The following is a 20011-nucleotide window of genomic DNA, read 5'->3' on the forward strand; positions in this document are numbered from 1 at the left end:
TAAAGTACTTGATGCAGATGGCAATATCATACTCGGTTGTTGTCATTACAATTTTTATTATTTTGATTCTGGGGAGCTATACCTCCCAGCCTGGCACTGGCCAGTGAGATGGCTGTTACATATACTCCTACTTCTTATTCTCTACCTCTGGAGATCAGAAGCCAAGGCAATGTGGTTGGTCCCTGAAGCACTATCTGCTCTGCCTGGCAGGCCACAATAAAGCATTCTTAGGTTGTTTTGAATGACCTCCACAATAAAGTTAGATCTCAACTACAACCTCTGTTCCAAGCTGGTGTTTCACATTCAAGTTTTGGAAGAAAAAGATGACAAAAATAATAGAAAGGATAGCAGACATTTATTTTTTCAAAACTCCAGATACAGCCCTAATGTTGAACTATTTCTTGTACCTTCTGTAGGTACATTCTGTTGTCATTCAGTAACACACACAAGACATGTGAAACACCCCAAAAGGCAAAGAACATTCACACCTCTCCACATTCCCTGCTCCTAAAGGCAGATGTGTCTTCTGCAGTGGTCACTGCAGAGCATTGGCTCAATTGTCCAGTTAAGCTAAGGTTTATTTGGGAAGGCCATGCCAGGTACTGGCCAGAATTTCCTTTTCCTTTAGCCATTTCATGTCACCATGACCACAACAATGTTTTATATCTCAAGGATATAAAACTTTTGATGAAAAAATTTTATATGCAAGTTAGAAATTTTTTTTGAAGTTGAAAGTGCAAAAAATGCTGACCTTTAATTACCTTCCACAACCACACTTTTAAAAATGCATTTATGGGAAGTGGCTTTCAAGGGGACAATATCTGTTTATGTTTTGAAAATTGGCTTTATATAAAAATGCATGTTACCTCTATCCACACCTGAGGTGCCAGGCACCTCTACGAGGTCTTGAAGATGAAGCATGTTATTTTGTTGGTAGAACCTTGCATCACAAAAGCATCATTGTGGACATGACTCTGTTGGGCCATGGTTGTTAGGAATGAATGGTACTGCCCCCTTATCCCACCACCACCACTCCGCCCTCCATCCTGGGATCACTGGCATATCCATCCCCCATGGCAGGCATGTGCACTGGTACAGTTTAGTGAGAAAGAATCCAGTCTCAGACTACACGTTTAGATCCTCTTTTATATCACATTATTGTGAATTTATACAAACTCCACTTATATCTATAAAACTGTACTATGCAATACATTCCTATACTATTATAAAACATCCTTATCTGTAAGTGCACTGGACATTTTCAATGCATTGCACATTTATTAGACCTATGTTTAGGGTTGTTTCAAATGCTAACAACCAGGTGTTTCAAAACCCAAAAAATAAAGTCAAATTTTCTTAACTTTCTGAAATTAGTTAATAAGAATTTTGTAGGAATACTGACCCATCTTGCTAACCTTTAAAATAGTTAAAACATTTTTTAACTCTGCTACATAAACAAGACTATCTTTCAATTCCAAAACCATTGAAAGACCATGAGTCAGTTGATCTATGAAATTCAAGATGAGACTGAACTATCTGTGCTTTTCTTTATACAATTAACCCCAGTTCTCTTTCCCCCTAGGGTTATAAATGAAAAATCTGCTTTCAAATCATGCAGATATTTAAATCAGCATTTTTCTACTTCCTCGAAGAAACTAAAATGTTTCTGATCCTACAATTATAAATATTCATGACAAACTATTTTTTTGTGGCCAGTTATATTTATGCTTTTGAGACAAGCCTGTATGGTACCACTTAGCAGAATGCATTAAAATCTACACTATGTATAAAATATTATTTCTGGTATCTGCCCATCTTCTATGGAGGTACCATTATTATTGCCAGGGGAACTGAAGAAGAAGAAGACAGTCTTGTTTGCAGCAGGCGTCTCATGCACAACTTTCTTCAATCCTTTTGTGCCATAGTGAGAGTCTGGGCCCTGTATGAGAACAAAAGGCTCATTAGCAATTTCACGTGGGACAATGTAGCCCTGCAAGCAGACTGATCGTCCACTATGCTCACAACAGCTCCTACATAAAACTTTATTTTCACTCAAGGCTAGTGCTCTAGCATTTTGAGCCACACCACCACTTCCAGCTTTCTGGTGCTTAACTGGAGATAGTCTCAGACTTTCCTGCCTGGGGTAGCTTTGAACTGTAATCCTCAGACCTCCTGAGAATATAAAACTCTTACATACTCATTTATGAAAAAAGAAGGCCTAGGGCTGGGAATGTGGCTTAGTGATAGAGGGCTTGCCTAGCATGCATGAAGCCCTGGGTTCCATTCCTCAGTACCACATCAACAGAAAAAGATGGAAGTGACGCTGTGGCTCAAATGGTAGAGTGTTAGCCTTGAGCGAAAAGAAGCCAGGGACAGTGCTCAGGCCCTGATTCCAAGCCCCAGGACTGGCACCAAAAATAAATAAATAAATAATAAAATTAAAAAAAAAAGAAAAATGAAGGTCTAGCTAATAACTGATTTATAAGAGTAAAATCCTAGAATGCAGAGCTCTGCCACTGGAGAGCTGTGGCAATGCCTCAGCTCGGTTCTGCTAAGCCTCCTACTTTCCATCGCACTTCTTAGCACGTGGTAGCCAGCAGCAATGCTCTGTCTTAAATCAGAATTCATTAGCTCCCCATTTTAAAGAACAGCTATGTCTGTGACTGTTGGCTTCTGAAAGATTTCCAATATAAAACTATTTATGAAAGAACCTATATGCCCAGCTACTTCATCGGCTCTTACTTTGAGTGTTGCACATGCGGTGTAGCACACGTTGGGCAGGATCTCTATAGGTTCTTTGAACATGACCCTGAATGTGTTAGCAGTCCCATCACAACTAAATCCAGTATCATTTTGTCCCAGGGTTTGTTTCTTTTCATATTCAATGATCTGTAATTTTTAAAAGACAAGTTACACATAGGTTAAACAAAGTTTTGTAGGAAAGAATTTGAAGCCCAGAGGTCTTAGCAAAGTAACTAGTTCTCTATGGCCTAATTTCTCTACATACTTCTCATCACCAAAGACGGCTTTAAGCAAGCCATCAAAAATGGCTGTCACTCATCATGGTAAGGATGGGAATAGTGTTCAATAACCAGGGCTGGGCTCAGGAGAGAGGCACGCCCCTCAAAGACATACAGCTTGGTATGTGTATTTTAGATGTTTCAGAAAGATGAACAAATTTGACTCCTTGCTGGTATGTCTTCTCCCTGGAAAACCTCCCTTAACAGTCCCTATATTTCATGTGATTTTCTAAAATGGAAACAATCTTCAAGACAGTATCATGTCTATGAATGTTCACTGTCACTCCATCTCCATGCACAAGAGCACCGGGCATGAGAAGACAGGCAGGGTGCCAAGTTAGCCCAGTAGGTGCAGTGAAAGAACAGTGCAGAAGGCTAAGTGGCCCAACAGAGGGAAACCTGCTGTTGCCTGGGAGGGATGGAGAGTGGCTGAGGACAGTGGTAAAAGCTCATGTGGTGCTTACTAAGTGACAAGAGGGCTTCCACGTGTGGGGATGGCATATGCAAACGTAAAGGCGAATGACAAACCTGCCTCTCTGCATGCATCACATGAAACAGTAAGAATGAAATAAGAGGCAAAAGCCTGTGTGCCACAGGGAGAGGAAGGTCACTGGGGTCCTAGTGCTGCAGTCTCCGTCCTGAGAACAGGCACCGTCACACAGGGGCACTTGTGAACCATGGGTGCCAGTTCAATGTGCATACTTATATATACCAGTTCAGTAAAAACTACAACAGAACGTGAGTGGCCTAGAGTGGTCACGAGACATAGGATTTGGTTATGACAGTGCAATGTAGAGCCAGTTCCTTCATTTCCCTGAGTTTTTTTTTTTTTTTTAATCTTTCAATTGTGGGGGGGAATCTACTTTGGCTGGGAATGTAGCTCAGTGGTAGAGTGCTTACCTAGCATGGGTTTGATTCCTCAGTACCAAATACATAGAAAAAGCCGAAGTGGTGCTGTGGCTCAAGTGGTAGAATCCTAGCTTTGAGCAAAAAAGCAGCTCAGGGACAGTGCCTAGGCCCTGAGTTCAAGCCCCAGGACTGGCAAAAAAAAAAATCTTTACTTTGCCTTGTCTGAAGGTTATTGTGAGACTCAAATGATAAAACAACAAAAAACAATGCAGCAGCAGGCTGTGCCATGCACCTTCCCTGTGTCTTAACTGGTCCTTGCAAAACTGTGGTATAGGTGCCAGCTTAATGTCAACAGATGAAAAAGGCAAAGCTACAGGAGATGACACACAAGCCCATGGGCACTCCTGAGAGCAACGAGTTAAGTGTGTAGTGGAGTAACAGAAGGCCTGCCTGCCTAAGCATACCCCAGGTCCTGAGTTTGATCCCCAAGGTAATGCGTGTGCACACGAGTGTGCACACACACACAGAGGCTCATTCATTAATCTGGAAAAGGTAGTGAAAAGGAAATCTCTGAAAAATGCCAGAGCAACCAACTCTAACAAGGGTCCTACGAGCCTGTGGACACACTTGTCAATGCCAACTCAAGGCGGGGTCTGCTCAGATATCTTCAAGTGGGGAGGAATCAATGAGATGAACACAATGGAGGAGCATTTAAGAAGTGCTGATGGGAGCCCCAGGTATGACAAGGTCTGTCAAGCACCCCAGAATTTTCTGAAACCAAAACTTTTAGAGCAGCCATGAAACTGAAATCTCTAAGTGTACAAGGCTGCAAATGGGTCCCTTAGACAATCACTGAAATCTGGATATCTACACACAACCTTGCTGCTGAGTCTGTGTACCTGTATGTTCACTTGATAATCCGTAGGACCATGAATAGACCCATACAAGCCAAATCCGACCACAGAGATTCTTCTGTTAACTGTGAACCTGTGAGAGAAGGCAAGTATTAAAAACTCCGTAACGATTAATATTATGGAGATTCATAATTCTTTAAGTTATTTGGAATATCCAAGTTTACTTATAAAAAGAAAAATATTACAAATCAGGTATTTTTGGCAATATCACTTAGTCTACTTATTAAAAAAAAAAAAGCTTCCTTTCTAGAGAAATGTGAACTTACCTGGACTTAAAAAGGATTTCTGTTTTGCAAGAGGAATTTAACCTAAATATCACTTTTGTTGTAACAGTAGCTTTAGTGGAATAGTCCAGATATGTTTGAACATTGTTTTCATCAACATGCACCACGAAGCCAAAATCTGGGTGCAGTGATACACACTTGTAATCCCAGCTACTGAGGAAGCACTAACAGAACAAAACGACCATGAGTCAGAGGCTAGACCTAGAAAAAGCAGCATGAGACCTTAGAAACAAAATAAAGGGCTGGGAATGTGGCTTAGTGGTAGAGTGCTTGCCTAGCATGCATGAAGCCCTGAGTTCCATTCCTCAGCACCACATAAACCAAAAAAGTGGGAAGTGGCAAGAGGTAGAGTGCTAGCTTTGAGCAAAAGCAGCCAAGGACAGTGCTTGGGCCCTGAGTCCTGAGCCCCAGGACTGGCAAAATAAATAAAAATAAAAACTAAAAACTAGACTAGGGGACATGGCTCAAGGGGTAGAATGTTTACTTATATGTTCAAAGCCCTAGGTTCAATAACCCAGTGCCAAAAAAAAAGACTAAAGTCCAGGACTCTAAACTAGGACAACTTATCAGCACAATAAATGCCTACAGAGGGCATTTTGGTTGGCGGGGAGCTAATGGTCAAGGTGGCTTCTGTATCCTCTGGGCTTAGCCTAATGCAACACTGTGATAAGAACTAAGAACAGTGGTAGTGGGAGCTAGGAGCCAGACCAGTTCATATACCACAATGTAAATACAGCTTTCCTAACTAGAATAGTTACCAAGCCTTGGTCCTAAGAGTTATGATACACTGGCCTGCTTTATGAAATATTTTTATAAGTTTGCAAAATCTGGCATTAAATACATAAGGAACTGTGATGTAAAACAAGAACTTCCCAACATTCCTAGTCCCATTTCAGTTATTACTGATAGCCCTAGCCTCGCCATCTTGACTACTTAATGCACCAGGCCAGGACAGTTCTAATACAATTCCTTTCCTGTAGTCATCATGGCTGCCCTATGAGCTACCTATCTCTACTGGTTTTATTCTCTTATGTTTTCCTAAAGAAACAGATTTTTAGCCAGATGTGGTGGCATAAGCCTCCAGTCCAAGAGATTCTTCCAATTACTTAAGTCGAATTATAATCTATGCCAAGCTTAGAGAGGCTTAATTTAACTTCATCATCACAGTAGCATTCATCTGTCCATTTCCAAGGTTTCACTTTTGTTTTTGTTTTGTTTTTTTGTTTTTGTTTTGTTTTTTGGTCAGTTTGGGCTTGAACACTTGGAGCCCAAGTGCTGTCTCTGAGCTCTTCTTGTTCAAGGCTAGTGCTCTACCACTTTCAATAGTTCCACTTCTGGTTTTCTGGTCATTAACTGGAGATAAAAAGTCTCATGGACCTTCTTGCCCAGGCCGGCTTTGAACTGAGATCCTTAGATCTCAGCCTCCAGAGTAGGCTAGGATCACAGACCTGAGCCACCAGCATCCAGTTCACTTTTTCCAGCTTTTTTTTGGCCAGTCCTGAGGCTTAGACTCAGGGCCTGAGCACTGTCCCTGGCTTCTTTTTTGTTTGCTCAAGGCTAGCACTCTGCCACTTGAGCCACAGCGCTACTTCTGGCCGTTTTCTGTATATGTGGTGCTGGGGAATTGAACCCAGAGCCTCATGTATACAAGGCAAGCACTCTTGCCATTAGGCCATATCCCCAGCCCTCACTTTTGTTTAATGCTGAAATTTTAACTCTTAACAATATTAGTACATGGGATCAATACAGACTAACCTTATCTTCCCATTAGGCCATCCTTCCCATACACCTTTATGCTACTCTAACTGCTCATTTATGTTACAATGGCTCTGGCTGCCACAATCTGTACCTCACATTTTTCTTCACATCTGATCAGTACTGTTCTTTTAAAATGAATTTTGCTCTTCTACAGTAATCCCCTCCAAACCGAAACATTTGATTTCTGAAACTGTGTAACAAAATACTGGTTAATTTAGACACTGTTCTTATCAAAGTCTGAGTCCACCTAGTATGTCTGGTTCATAAACTACTGCACATTTTGGAGTTTAATTCTACTGCTTTATGTCATTTGTTACTATGAATGGGACTACTCACAAGTACAGCAATATTCAATTTAACAAATTATATTCCTATAATAGCAATATGCTATAACAGTAATATATAATATTCAAATATTATACTCACTTGATATTATACCCTTTTTCCACATTTAATTTTGCGTGTGTGTGTGTGTGTGTGTGTGTGTGTGTGTGTGTGTGTGCGCACGCGCCACTTCTGGGGCTTGAAGTCAGGGCTTGAGTGCTGTCCCTAAGCAATTTTTGCACAAGACTAGCACTCTACCACTTGAGCCACAGCTCCACTTCTGGCTTTTTGGTGTGCTTAATTGGCAACAAAGAGTCTCATGAACTTTCCTGCCTGGACTGACTTGGAACCATGATCCAAACTTTGCTGATCCTCAGATCTCAGCCTCTTGAGAAACTAGGATTACAGGCATGAGCCATGAGTGGCCAGCTGGCATTCTACCACACCTCTACTTCTGGCTCTTTTGTAGTACCAGTCCTAGGGCTTGACCTCAGTTCCTAGGCACTTTCCTTGAACTTTTTTGCTCATAACTAGTACTCTACCACTTGGGCCACAGCTTTTTGGTGATTAACTGAAGGTTAAATGTCTCACAAGACTGTCCTGCCCAGGTTGGCTTTGAATTTTAACCAAGATCATCATCAGCCTCCTGAACAGTTAGAGTTATAGGCATGAGCTACAAGCACCCAGCTAATAGTCCTTTTATTATCTACTGAAATAAAATTATTTTCTTTTGGTCAACTACTGTGATGAATTACATTAATGTACTTCCCAACACTGAACCATCTTTCTGTTCTGCAATAAACTATTTATCATCTGTGCCACCACTGTTAGATGACATTCTAGCGCTGTATGTCAAGTGAGGGTGACCTAGGTCTGTCTCATGCCATCTAATGTCTTCCTTCCCTCACCAAACAACCAGTACTTTCTCCAATTAAGGCTCAAGAAAGCCATCTGGTCCTTCAATGTTCAACAGAACTCACCTGTAACAACCTTGTGAATGGATAGTTCTTTGATAACTTTTAATTCCTTCCATGGTAATTGGTCTATTCAGGCCTTCTTCTTCAGTCAATTTTGATAACTTATATTTGCCTATAAAATGATCCATTCCATCAAGATGTTCAATTTATTAGCATAGGTAAGCCCAGAATTAAAGTAAAAATCTCAGCACAAGATTATACTCTCATTTTGATTTCTAAATGTGTGTTGTTTTAAAAAAAAAAATTATCTTTGCCAGAGCTTATTTTATTGATTTTCTACTTATTTTTTGGTGCCAGTACTGAGATGTGAACTTAGGGCCTCGGTGTTGAGCCTTAGCTTTTTCACTGAAGGCGATTCTATTGTTAAGAGTTCACAGCTCCACTCCCAACTGGTTAATTGAACATATAGAGTCTCATGGACTTTCCTGCCTAGACTGGCTTGAAACCACGATCCTCCAATCTCAGCTTCCTGATTACTCATCTTTTAAGTCACTACCCTATGGATTTATCAACTCCATTATTTTGTGTGTTTGGCAGTACTAGGTTTTAAACTCAAGGCCTCACGTTGGCTAGGCAAGTGACCACCTGAATTAGGCCTCCAGCCCTCTATTTTTTTTTTATTTTCTAATTTCTCCATTCACTTCTTTCCTTCCTCTCCTCTTAAGAGTTCTTTGGGGGGGGGGAAGGGGGACAATAGAGACCAGGTCTGCGAAACAAAAAACTTCTTGTCAAATGGTATTTCCACAGGTTCAGGTCAGCGACCTTACATTATGTATCTAAAACCAAACAACTACTAAACATAAAAAGGTGTAAAATAGACCGCTCAGTGAATCACAATAGCTCAACAGCTATGTATATATGATCATATAAGACAAGGATAAACAAACTCTATTGTTGATGTTATATTTAAAGTTCTAGGTGAATTTCCTTTGGTGCACGCCACATGGCTACTGTATATGATTTTAGTACACTGGGTATTATATATATGCCTGCCTGATCTAGGGAAGGGAAAGAAAAACGAGGGTGTAAGATATCACAAGAAATGTACTCACTGCCTTATTATGTAACTGTACCCCTTTTGCACAACACCTTGTCAACAAAATTTAATTAATAAAAAAAGAAGAAAAAAAAGAGTTCTTTTGATAGCATTTTCTAGTTACTTGCACTGAATGCTAAGTCCCTTATTTCTACTCTGTTTACTAAAAACAGTTAAACATGTGCAGCTTTGGCCTCATCCTGTAAGTTTTTATATTTAGTATTTTCAATACAAATGAAGTCTACAAATGCATTTTAACCCAAAACCAAACTAATGTTCTATTTAGCAAAGATTATTTCTAGTTTTAAACTGATGTTCTATTAAATAATTAGAAACCCAAAAGACTTGATATATGAAAATTGGTATTGATTCTATTTTCATCTTTAATCTGAAGAAAGCCAACAGAGCAAAGATAAATTCCTCAACAGGATTATATGCATACATTTTTGGGAGGGTTTTCAATCCATTCCATTAACAAAAATGTAAACTAAACCTGGGTGGCAGTGGCTCATACTTTTCATCCTAGCTACTCAGGAGGCTGAAATCTGAGGACTGCAGCTTGAAGCCAGCCTAAGAGTCTATAAGACTCCATCTCCAGTTAACCAAACAACTGCTAACTCAAGGTGTGGCTCACACGGCAGAAGAGCAGCCATGGGTGAGAGTAAGCAAGCCAGGTGAGATCCTGAGTTTAAGTACCAGTACTAGCCCCCCCAAAAGTACTGTGAGCTCTTACCATGCACTATCTACTCAAACAAACAAACAAACCATACTTGGCTCAGTCAAGTCACATTAAGTAAATACTAGCCTTGTACCTATAATGTCTGAAGTCTAAACCTCAGCTCATCAGCAGTGGTGGCCCAAGGTTTCACAGGCCAAGTCAACCTAGTGTTCAAAACCAGCTTAGGCAAAACAGTGAATGAAGACCCATCTCAACAAACAAATCAGATATGGTGATATGTCCCTGTCATGTAAACTACACAGAAGCAACAGCAGTCCGTAGGTAGGAGGATTGTGGTCTGAGGCTAAGCTGAGCAAAAATGTGAGACCTTATTTAAAACATAACTAAAGAAAAAAAAAAAGCAGGGTCATGGCTCAAGTAGCAGAGTGCCTGCCTAGCAAGGATAAAGCCTTTATCAAACTCCAGTACTGGGGGGGGGGGGGGGGGAGAAGAGATAATTAAAAGTCTAGTTACTATTTTGCACAACATGGGGACATCCCATTGGGGTCCACAGCATGTCACCTGATCCGGTCGCTGGTCCCGCTATAGCCCCAGCGACTCTCCACTTGTTGGAACCTGTTGACACAGCACTCCTTCCCACGCAGGCAGCAGCGGGGGCGGTCAATGTAGCCCACCCGTGGCTTCGGATTCACCGTGAAGTGAAGGAAGAGCGTCACCACCTCCCGGTCTGACAAAATCCCAGACTGAGCAGGCCCTGAGAAACAAAAACAAAATTAAAACTGAATCAGAAAAATAACCAAAATAAAAGAGCTGGAGGAACGGCTCAACTACTAGAACACATGCCTAGCAAGTATAAAATCCTAGGTTCAACCACCAGCACAGGAAAAAGAAACAACCAAAAACCAAAATAACATATTTGCATGTGTATGCGGGGGAAGTAATGCTCTAAGGAAAAAATATAGCCATGAATATATATGTACAAAAATGTTATTCTAAGCCTCAAAAAGTCACTAGGACTAACCAAATGATCCTCACCAAATTATATTCAAAAAGAAAAGAAAATTTAAAGAAAAAAAAACACAGAAAATAAAATCAATTATTTTGATAGTGGCTTTTAATAGTCAGAACTTGGCTCTTGGGGAAAAAAAATAACATTCTTGACTTCTTTTTTTGGCCAGTCGTAGGGCTTGGACTCAGGGCCTGAGCACTGTCCTTGGGCTTCTTTTTGCTCAAGGATAGCACTCTACCACTTGAGCCACAGCACCACTTCTGGCTTTTTCTACATATGTGGTGCTGAGGAACTGAACCCAGGGCTTCGTGTATGTGAGGCAAGCACTCCTGCCACTAGGCCATATTCCCAGCCCCCATTCTTGACTTTTGATGAGGTTAATGCTAGTATTTCAAGGGGGAGAATTTATAGTCTAACCTGTCATAAAATAATCATAAAAATACTAAAAAAAAATTATTGATTCAATCTGGTAGTACATAAGAAGGATAGTAACAGACAGCAGTCACACACAGACCCGAGTTCAGCCTCAGCCTCACCCGTGTTACACAGACTGGAGGGCGGCCTCACCCGCTGCAAATTCCTCAATTGTCATCAGAGGGAACCGGATTAAGGAAAGTGCTTTTCCCAGGACTTTCTGTTTGTTGGCGAAAGTCACAGGCAACTGCTGTCTTTGACATTCTGCTTCTGCCCAGCGTACAACAGCTCCAAAAAGTCGGCTTTCTCGAATACTGAGTGTATCTCTTTCTAGAACTGCACATAGTGTGTCTGTAGTAAAATATAAAAATAGGAATATTTTGCTCTTAAAGCAACATTCATGGACATATGCATATTAAGTTTTCAATGTCAGTGAAAAGCAGGGTAGATGCTACAACATAAAATACTGAAAATACTAAGCTCCACCTTGTTCTTTAAAAAAAACATTGTGTACTGGTTAACATTCAAACTTATAACACTTGCTATACCTTAAGGCTTAGGTATAGTATCTTTTAAAATATTTATACATATTTTTATATATTTATGCCACATATTACACAAACTCAAGTATCTGCAATAAGATGAAACGAGCCACAGAAAAAGGCTCCAAGTTAGTCAAATAAAGAGTCCAAGTATATAGATTACAACCCATCAGCTGGTGGTAAACCTTCACTCTGAAGCACCTGCACTGGGCTAGGCATGATGGTGTATGCGCTGACACAGCAGGAGACAAAGCCAAAACCCCGTCCTGATAGAGCTTACCTTCTAGTGGAGAGAGGCATGTCACTGACTGTATGTGACACATGATGGAGCAGAAGCATCAGACCGTGCTCACAGCACAGTCTACAACACGAAGGTTCGTTCAAGTTCCCAAACAACCAAGACATGCAGGAGGAGGAACCAAATAGATGCCCAGCAAAAGAGTATTCCAGAACCACCACTGTGAATACTCCCAGAGGAAGGCATGCCTGGCTCTGGTACAGACCAGCACAGAGGCTATCTGGCACACAGGAGTGGAGAAGCAGAAACGCAGGGAGGGTGGGCAGGAAAAAGTACCATCAGAGTGCCCTGCAGAGCAGGGGTACAAGTATGTCAGTGGGTGTGTTGAGAAGACACTGCAGGGGGAGGTGAGAGTAGAGACAAAGCAGTGAGGCCAGACATGGCAGGAGGCTAGCCCCTGGACCAGAAGGACTACCAGTGGCAGAGATGAAACTGGCAGAGCAGGAACCCCTCTGCAGAAAGGCGCAGGGGCAGGGGTGGGGACACAGGGAGACAACCAACCGGACATACTGTGAGGTGTGACAGAAAGCGGCAACAGGTAAGCTGAGGGAAGGCAGCATAACTGAGATAGAGGCTTCAGATGAAGAAAAACATGGAAATGTTGGACGTATCAGAATGAGGTAGGGCAAGCTACCATCTAACATGGAGCTTTTTCATCCAGTAGGAAAAAAAGACTTTCAATCTACACATTTGTTTGCTAATAACCTGAGTGAACACAGGTATAGTAAGTTTACAATATCTCTGCCACAGTAAGAAATTACAGCTGAGAGCCTAGTAAAGGTCACAAAACATAGATTATGCTTTATAGACACAATGGTTCCTACTCTATAATCTCAGCTAATTGGGAGGCTAGTAATTCCAGACACTTGGGAGGTGGATGTAGGAAGGACATGTTAGGTAAGTTGGATACCAGTGGCTTATGCCTATAATCCTAGCTAGTTGGAAAGCCAAGAATGGAAGGTTGTGTGTGGTTCAAGACCATCTTGGGTAGAAAAGTTCAAAAGATCCCTTCTCAACCCATAGCTGGGCATAGCATCCTATTTGTTATGCCAGTTATGATGAAAAGCCTGCATCAGTGTTCAGCAGTGCACCTTATAGGCAAGCATGTATCTGCTTAGCAAGAAGAAGGACCTGAGTTCAAATCCTGCATTGGAAAAAAAAATCTTAACAGACAACTGGTAAGTGTAGGGCCCAGAAGATGATAAGAACTGTAAAGATAAAAAAACCACAGGCCTAGTTGGCTCCTGCCTATAATCCTAGCTACTCAGGAGGCCAAGGTCTGAGGATCAAGGCTCCAGGTCTGCCCAGGTAGACAAATCGTTGAGACTCTCATCCCCAATTAACAGGTAAAAAAGCAGAACTGGATGCATGGTTCAAGTGGTAGAACATCAGCCATGAGAAAAAAAGCTTAAGAGTATAAAACCCTGAGTTCAAGTCCTGGTATCAAAAAATAAATAAACAGAAGAGCCATGGCCTGGATTGGCTTTCTCTTCCTTCTCTAGGACATTCATTACCTGGTCCTCTCACCAAAACTGCTAAGAATCACTGGTACTTCCCCCACTCCACACTTCATGTGCTTCCTTCCACTTGTAGCTATTGCCCTCTCCTTCTCACCATTCAAATACTGATCTATTCTTTTTTCCCCACTAGTGCTGGGAATCAAACCCAGGGCCATCAGGCATGCCAGGCAAGCATTCTACCACTAACCAAACCTCCAGCCCAAACACTGTCCATTCTTTGAGGGTAATATAAGAATATCATCCATTAAGATTTTCCTAACAGTAGTGGGTGCCGGTGACTCACACCTGTTAATTCTAGCTACTAAGGAGGCAGAGATCTAAGAATCATGGTTTAAAGCCATCCCAGGCAGGAAAGTCTATGAAATATCTCCACTAAATTACCAAAAGAACCAGAAATGGAGCTGTGGTTCAAGCGGTAGAGTGCTAGCCTTGAGCAAAAGAAACTCAGGGGCAATGCCCAGGCCTGGAGTTCAATCCCCAGAACTGGCACCAAAAAGGAAAAAAAAAATTTTTTTCCCCTAACACTACCTAGCTGGACACTACCTTAGCTGGACACAATTACATTTTCTGGAGCTGCACATTATTTTCTATCCAGCCTACAAAAGGCAAAGTCATATTTTGCTGACATCTTATTCACAGGTGTCACAATCTTTTTGATACTGGGGAATGTCACTGTCATAAATCCTAATTTTCATACATGCTCTCCTTTGAGTCTCCAATTAGATGTCTTCTTAACCAGACAAAAATCATGTTTTACCTTCTCTCAAAATTTCCTCAGGAGACTAATAAAGCACCACACATACTATGAGCACTCTATAGACTTGTTAGGACTATTTTTCCCCGAAGTGAGAGCAAAACTCTTCGAGGTAGATTTCTGCCCCTTGGAAGTGCCTAGTTTACACACACACACCTTCTCTCCAACAAGGCTGGCAGCGAGAGCAGGGCTGTACTTACAGTGGAAAAGCTTAGCCACGGGAACTTACCTATATCAATATCAGTAAACCCCTCTGCACTTAGTGCATCCATCGTGCTTTTGTCTATCGTGTCTAGACAGAGACTAGCAAGCTGAGGTTCATCAAATAATCGAGCCTAAACACACAAAGACATAGTTATCTTACTTTCAAAGTTACGAGGCAAGCACTCTACCACTAGGCCATATTCCCAGCCCCTTACTTTCATAGTTACTTCAGTGTTGACACTGTAAATTGGTTTGTAATCTACAAACACCTACTTATAATTAGGTCTGTAACTCGTTCTACAACTAGAAATGAAAAAGGGAAAAATACAAATTCCTCACTGAGATACCAGATTCACGCTAGTATTAACAATCCTGTTATTTTTATTTCTATGTGTGCTACTTCTTACACATTAGAGTCTGACCTTTAACGAACTGTAGATAAGGGAGACATCATCCAGTTCACACATGAAGGCTCAGAGAGGAGTACTGCCTTGTCTGCAATCCCTCCCTTCTCAAACTCAGAGCCCCAGCCTCCACCCCGCCAGTAGCTGCTTCATGATGCATGCACCTCTGGATCCGGTCCACCCTTTGTGCTTCTCCTTCCTGTTAGTACAGGGGATTGAACGAAGGGCCTTGAGATTGCTAGGCTGGCAGTCTACAACTTGAGCCAGTCCACTAGTCTCTTTATGAAAGGGTTATTTTCAGGATTAGTGTCTCATTTTATGCCTGGGCTGGCCTGAGCTGGGAGCGTCTGCATGTGGCTGGCGATGACAGGTGCCACCTTGTGAATATCTTTTTCATAGGGCTGGCCTCAAACTAGGACCCTCCAGCTCCCAAGTATCTAGAATTACAGGCGTGAGCCACCAAGCTGTTTGTGCTTCAACTTCTTTCTGGTGATAATAAGTAAGCCTTTTACTATGAACACATCTCCACACTTTATAAAACTTTTCTAAGGACTAACTGAATACATAGACAATGCTGAGAGTGGTGTGTGGTACAAAGTGTTTTGCTTTACTATTAGCTTAGTGCCTAGCATATAATTATGCAATTATGTCCAAGGCATCTTCTTTTTCCTATAACTACAAATATTCAGCTAAAGAAGATTTTTTTTAAAAAAGTTTTCTGCATGAACACTGAACTAGAAACATAAAGGAGCTCTGAGCCCTGGCTTCATCCTCCTGTGAGGATTCAGACAGGTGGTTTCTTAGCTAGGTTTTCATTTTCCCACTTGTAAAATGAGAAATGAACTAGAAGTCTTTGGCAATAATTTTCTCTACTAAATTCAAAAGAACCGTAAGTGTTTTGCTTGAGCCAGGGTCTCCCTGTGTTGCCCACAATGGGCTTCAATGGCACTCAGGTGACCTTCAGCTTCCCAAGTGCTGGTACTGCAGGGGCCTACTATACCAGGCAGGATTAGTTTATCACCTCAGAATTCAAAAACAGTCTGTAGATCATTCTAAAATGAGAAGATATTTTGTATTTCAAGTTCAGGCATTTAACAAATGCTAAATAATGTTAAAAATGGTGTCTTCACAGGTGTTTCCAGTTTACTGAAATCTAGCAGTTTACACACCTAGGGTATGCATTCCACACCCAGAAATGAAAAACCAGCATAATCCACAAACCTACAGTAAGCATTCTAAAGTAGGAATGAAAAAAGGCTGAAAACTTCAAATGGGAGAAAGAGTATTTTATGTAATAAAATTCTAATTCCTCTAGGAATGGGCCAGTGAACTCAGAAGCACAGAGCTAATCATACAAGTTTTCTGGAATTTAATTATTCGATCTTTATTAATTGCCAGTCCTCAGGGCCTGGGCAGTGTCCTTGAACCACTCTGGGCTCAAGGCTAGTGCTCTACCATTTGAGCCACGGCACCACTTTGGGCTTTTTCTGTTTATGTGGTACTGAGAAATCAAACTCAAGGCTTCATGTATGCTAGGCAAATACTCTACCACTAAGCCACATTCCCAGCCCTTAATCTTTATTTTAGATCCAGCAAAAACTGAGAATGAGATGTGTGAGAAACTTCACAGAATAACACTCACTATAAAAGATCCTAAGACCCATCTCAGCTCCACTACGCAGGCATCCATGACTCTACCCTGCATTAACTGGCATATTTTATGTTCTGACATACTTTCCTGAGTAGTATTATAAAAACAATTCCACATACATTAGGCATCTTCGCTCACCTGAGTAAGCAACATGAAAGCGTTGTCTGCCCTAAGGTGCTTGGTGAGAAACTCCACACAGTGAGCTTCCAAGGCAGGGACTGCGTACTTCTTAGCAGTATAAAGTGTTGTCATCACTGTTTCTGGGCCAATTTGAACTTCATCTGAATACAGAAATCTGGAAGGCAATTGGGAAATTTGCAGGGACTTTAGCAAGCATTGTTCTAGACAAACTATCAGAGTTAAGTCTTGGAGGAGTATTTTAAGATACCAAGCAAACTAAAAAAGTCTGAAATTAGCATCAGATTAGGCAGCCTACAGGGCATCTAAACAGGTCATCTTATTCTTACTCTTTCCTGAGAAGGTGTACCATTTTACAGAGAAAGCTGAAGTAAATATCACAAGATACCATCCCTATGCTATATTTTTTTCTAGGCAGTAAAGTTCATGGGACTCTTATCTCCATTAAATTTCCAAGTCAGAAGTGGAGCTGTGGCTCAAGGTTAGAGTACTAGCCTTGAAACCTTGAGCAAAAAAGCTCAGGAACAGCACACAGGTCCTATGTTCAAGCCCTAAGAAGAGTACAATAAAACAAAAACAACAAAGAAAACGCACTTAGTTTCAGAATGATTAAAAAATGTCATAATGCTAGCAGTAATGCTAGCAGTCCTTAGGCCGTATTCTTAGGCTTTTGTATTCTTGAGAGTGCTTCTCTGCTGAAGAGTGACTAGGAAAGGCGTGTGAGGGGATCTGAAGATTGAGTGTTAGGAGATCTCCTGATTATTCTAGCCTTAGATGCTATCTGGTACACGGGCATGAGAAGATTCTGGCCAAACCACCCAGGTGGTCCTGGTCCACCCACACTAGATGAACAGTGAAGGATAACAAGGGCTAGGCCTTTAGGTGTTGTAGTGATTTGTTCTACAATGACAGGAATCCAAAACATCCAGTGAGCAATTAGATGTGCCACCCTCGGCCTGCAGGGAGAAGTGAGCCTGGAGATAATCTGAAGCACAGTAATTCAGTGTGGAGAGCCAGGCAGGCAGGACTACAAAAGCAGTCCTAACATCCAAATCATGATATGAGAAAAACACCATCAGTAGTTAGGGACACCAAGTGGGTGGGGGGATAAAAAAAAGAGGTCAAATCACTAAGGTCTCCTCTACCCATTGAAGGTTTTTAATTCCATCCCATAGGCAAAAAGAAGTCGGGAATCACAAGACAAAATATGGATGCTAGAGTGATAACTGTTCAGAGCGTGAGAGGAGAATTAGGTTTCAAAAGAGTAGCCTGGTTGAAGAAAAGGAAAAAATGATGGAGAAGAGCAAAAAATCCTGAGAAATCTGTAAAATAGACTGGACTCAGGAGGAGGCCTACAATTATCCTGCCCTCCGTCTTCCATTCACTAGTGGGAACTCAAGACTGACTTCTAATTGTGCACAGGTTATGTCCATTTCCTAGTGACTCCCCCCTCCCCCCCCCCCCCCCCCCCGTGGACTGCCTATTTTGTTCCCCTGACAAGTTTGTGTTTCTTCGGCACAACTCAAGCCTCTGCTACTTTGAGAACAACATGTTCTACACAGGCGAACCCCAAGCATCTGGGTATAAGCCCAGCCTGGCCTTCAGAGGGTGGCTTGGTTACCTGGGGGGAGTAACCTGACCTCTCTGGCCTTGGACCCACATATAAATATGGGCATTGGGCTGGGAATGTGGCTTAGTGGTAGGGTGCTTGCCTAGCATGCATGAAGCCCTGGGTTCGATTCCACATAAACAGAAAAAGCCGGAAGTGATGCTATGGCTCAAGCGGTAGAGTACTAGCCTTGAGCACAGAGATGCTCAGGGACAGTGCCCAGGCCCTGAGTTCAAGCCCCAAGACTGGCAAAAAAAAAAAAAAAAAGTGGGCATAGTCGACCTAAGGGTCATGGGGAAAAACCAAGCCGCCAAACCGTAACTCCCGCCCGTACGAGTTAACCTATTATACACTATTGTACTATATGTTATATTCTATTAAACTATACATTATACTGTATATTAATATCCATTATACTCTAGCTGCTGGTGTGCGAGCGCGTTCCCGAGCAGGCGCGTCCCGGGGAGCACGAACCCAGTGCGGGTGAAGCCAGCTCGTCTGGGCACTTCGCTTTGCTGACCCTGGACGAATAATGCGTTAAACTTAAAAAAAAAAAAAAAAGAGGCGCGAGGACTCCCGCACCCCAACCCGTCCGCTCCGGCAGAGGCCTCGCCGGCCAGGCGGAGGCGCAACGGCGGCGAGCGGCTCGGAACGCTGGGGGCGCGCGCCGTCCCGCGTCCTGTTAACGCCGGCCGGGCCCGCGGTCACCGGGCCCCGCAGGCCCCGCCCCGCCGGCCCGGCGCTCACCGCAGCAGCGCCAGGAACGCCGCGGGCTCCACGTCCGGCAGCTCGATCTCCGCCGACGTGGTGGCCATGCCGCCGTTGAACATGGCGTCGAAGACGGCGCTGCCGGCCGCCAGCACGAAACGGTGCGCGGGGATGCGCTGCGCGGGCGCACGCGGCGCGGCCCCGGCGGCGGCGCGGGCCTTGCCCAGCACGAAGCGAACGTCGCTCAGCAGCTCCGAGTTGAAGAGGAAGGCGAAGCGCTCCCGCAGCGACGCCTTGGTCGCCTGCCAGTTGTACAGCGGCTCCCGCGCCAGCGGCAGCAGGGCCCCGGGCGGCGCCGGCGGCGGGCCTGGCTCCGCCTCGGCGCCCGGCGCCTGCTCCGCCGCAGCAGCCGGCACGAGCGACGCCATCGTCCGCCGTGCGGCTCCCCGCTCAGGGAGCGAGCGCCCGCCGGCGCGCCGCCATCGCCCAGGCCGTACGCGGAGGCCGGCGCCGCCGCCCCCACCCGCCTTCCGGAAAAGGCGTTTCCGGTGGCCGTGCGCGCCCCCAGCCTTGCGCGCGCGCTCCCGCTGCTCCCCCCCCTCCCCGCGCACGCCCCTGTCCAGGCCCTCCCAGTCAGGCGCGCCGCCGCATGCACCGGCCGTCCCTCGAGCCTCCCGCCGGCTCCCTGACCCAACTCGAGCACGGAGGTCCGGGCCAGCCAGGTCCCCGACACATCCCAGGGGGCTGGTGGGGAGGGGCACCGAGCCTGCCCCGTTCCTGCCCAGTCACCGCGCCCCAGTGTCCTGGGGACCCCCGAGGGAGCCCGGAGAGCCCCAAATCCGCAGGTTCCCACTCTGTGGGGAGTGTGGCTCCGCCCCTGCTCTCCCCTGTCCCCTCCCCAACTCCTTCCCCCCAACCC

General features: G+C 43.7%; 1 protein-coding gene across 1 annotated transcript; it reads right to left on the reverse strand.

Annotated features, from left to right (window-relative positions):
• Positions 1-339: 339 nt before the first annotated feature.
• Positions 340-19609, reverse strand: Btbd1 (BTB domain containing 1). Its single transcript, XM_048368896.1, has 8 exons — positions 19132-19609; positions 16776-16932; positions 14608-14713; positions 11418-11615; positions 10403-10595; positions 4769-4856; positions 2743-2889; positions 340-1939 (listed from the first exon to the last, which is right to left on the reverse strand). The coding sequence occupies exons 1-8, from the start codon at positions 19518-19520 to the stop codon at positions 1781-1783; spliced, it is 1437 nt and encodes a 478-aa protein (XP_048224853.1). The 5' UTR covers positions 19521-19609; the 3' UTR covers positions 340-1780.
• Between the last annotated feature and the right edge of the window lie 402 nt (positions 19610-20011).

Source organism: Perognathus longimembris, chromosome 20 (assembly GCF_023159225.1).
Source record: "Perognathus longimembris pacificus isolate PPM17 chromosome 20, ASM2315922v1, whole genome shotgun sequence".
Classification (NCBI taxonomy): Eukaryota; Metazoa; Chordata; class Mammalia; order Rodentia; family Heteromyidae; genus Perognathus; species Perognathus longimembris.

Bases quoted from the DNA above. Each gene is read 5' to 3' on its own strand.
- Btbd1 (XM_048368896.1), bottom strand. From the start codon at position 19,520: ATGGCGTCGCTCGTGCCGGCTGCTGCGGCGGAGCAGGCGCCGGGCGCC. The intron at 16,933-19,131 runs GTGAGCGCCGGG...ATTGCCTTCCAG, and splicing joins GCGTTCCTGGCGCTGCTGCG to ATTTCTGTATTCAGATGAAG. The intron at 1,940-2,742 runs GTAAGAGCCGAT...GTTCTCATACAG, and splicing joins CCGCATGTGCAACACTCAAA to GGCCCAGACTCTCACTATGG.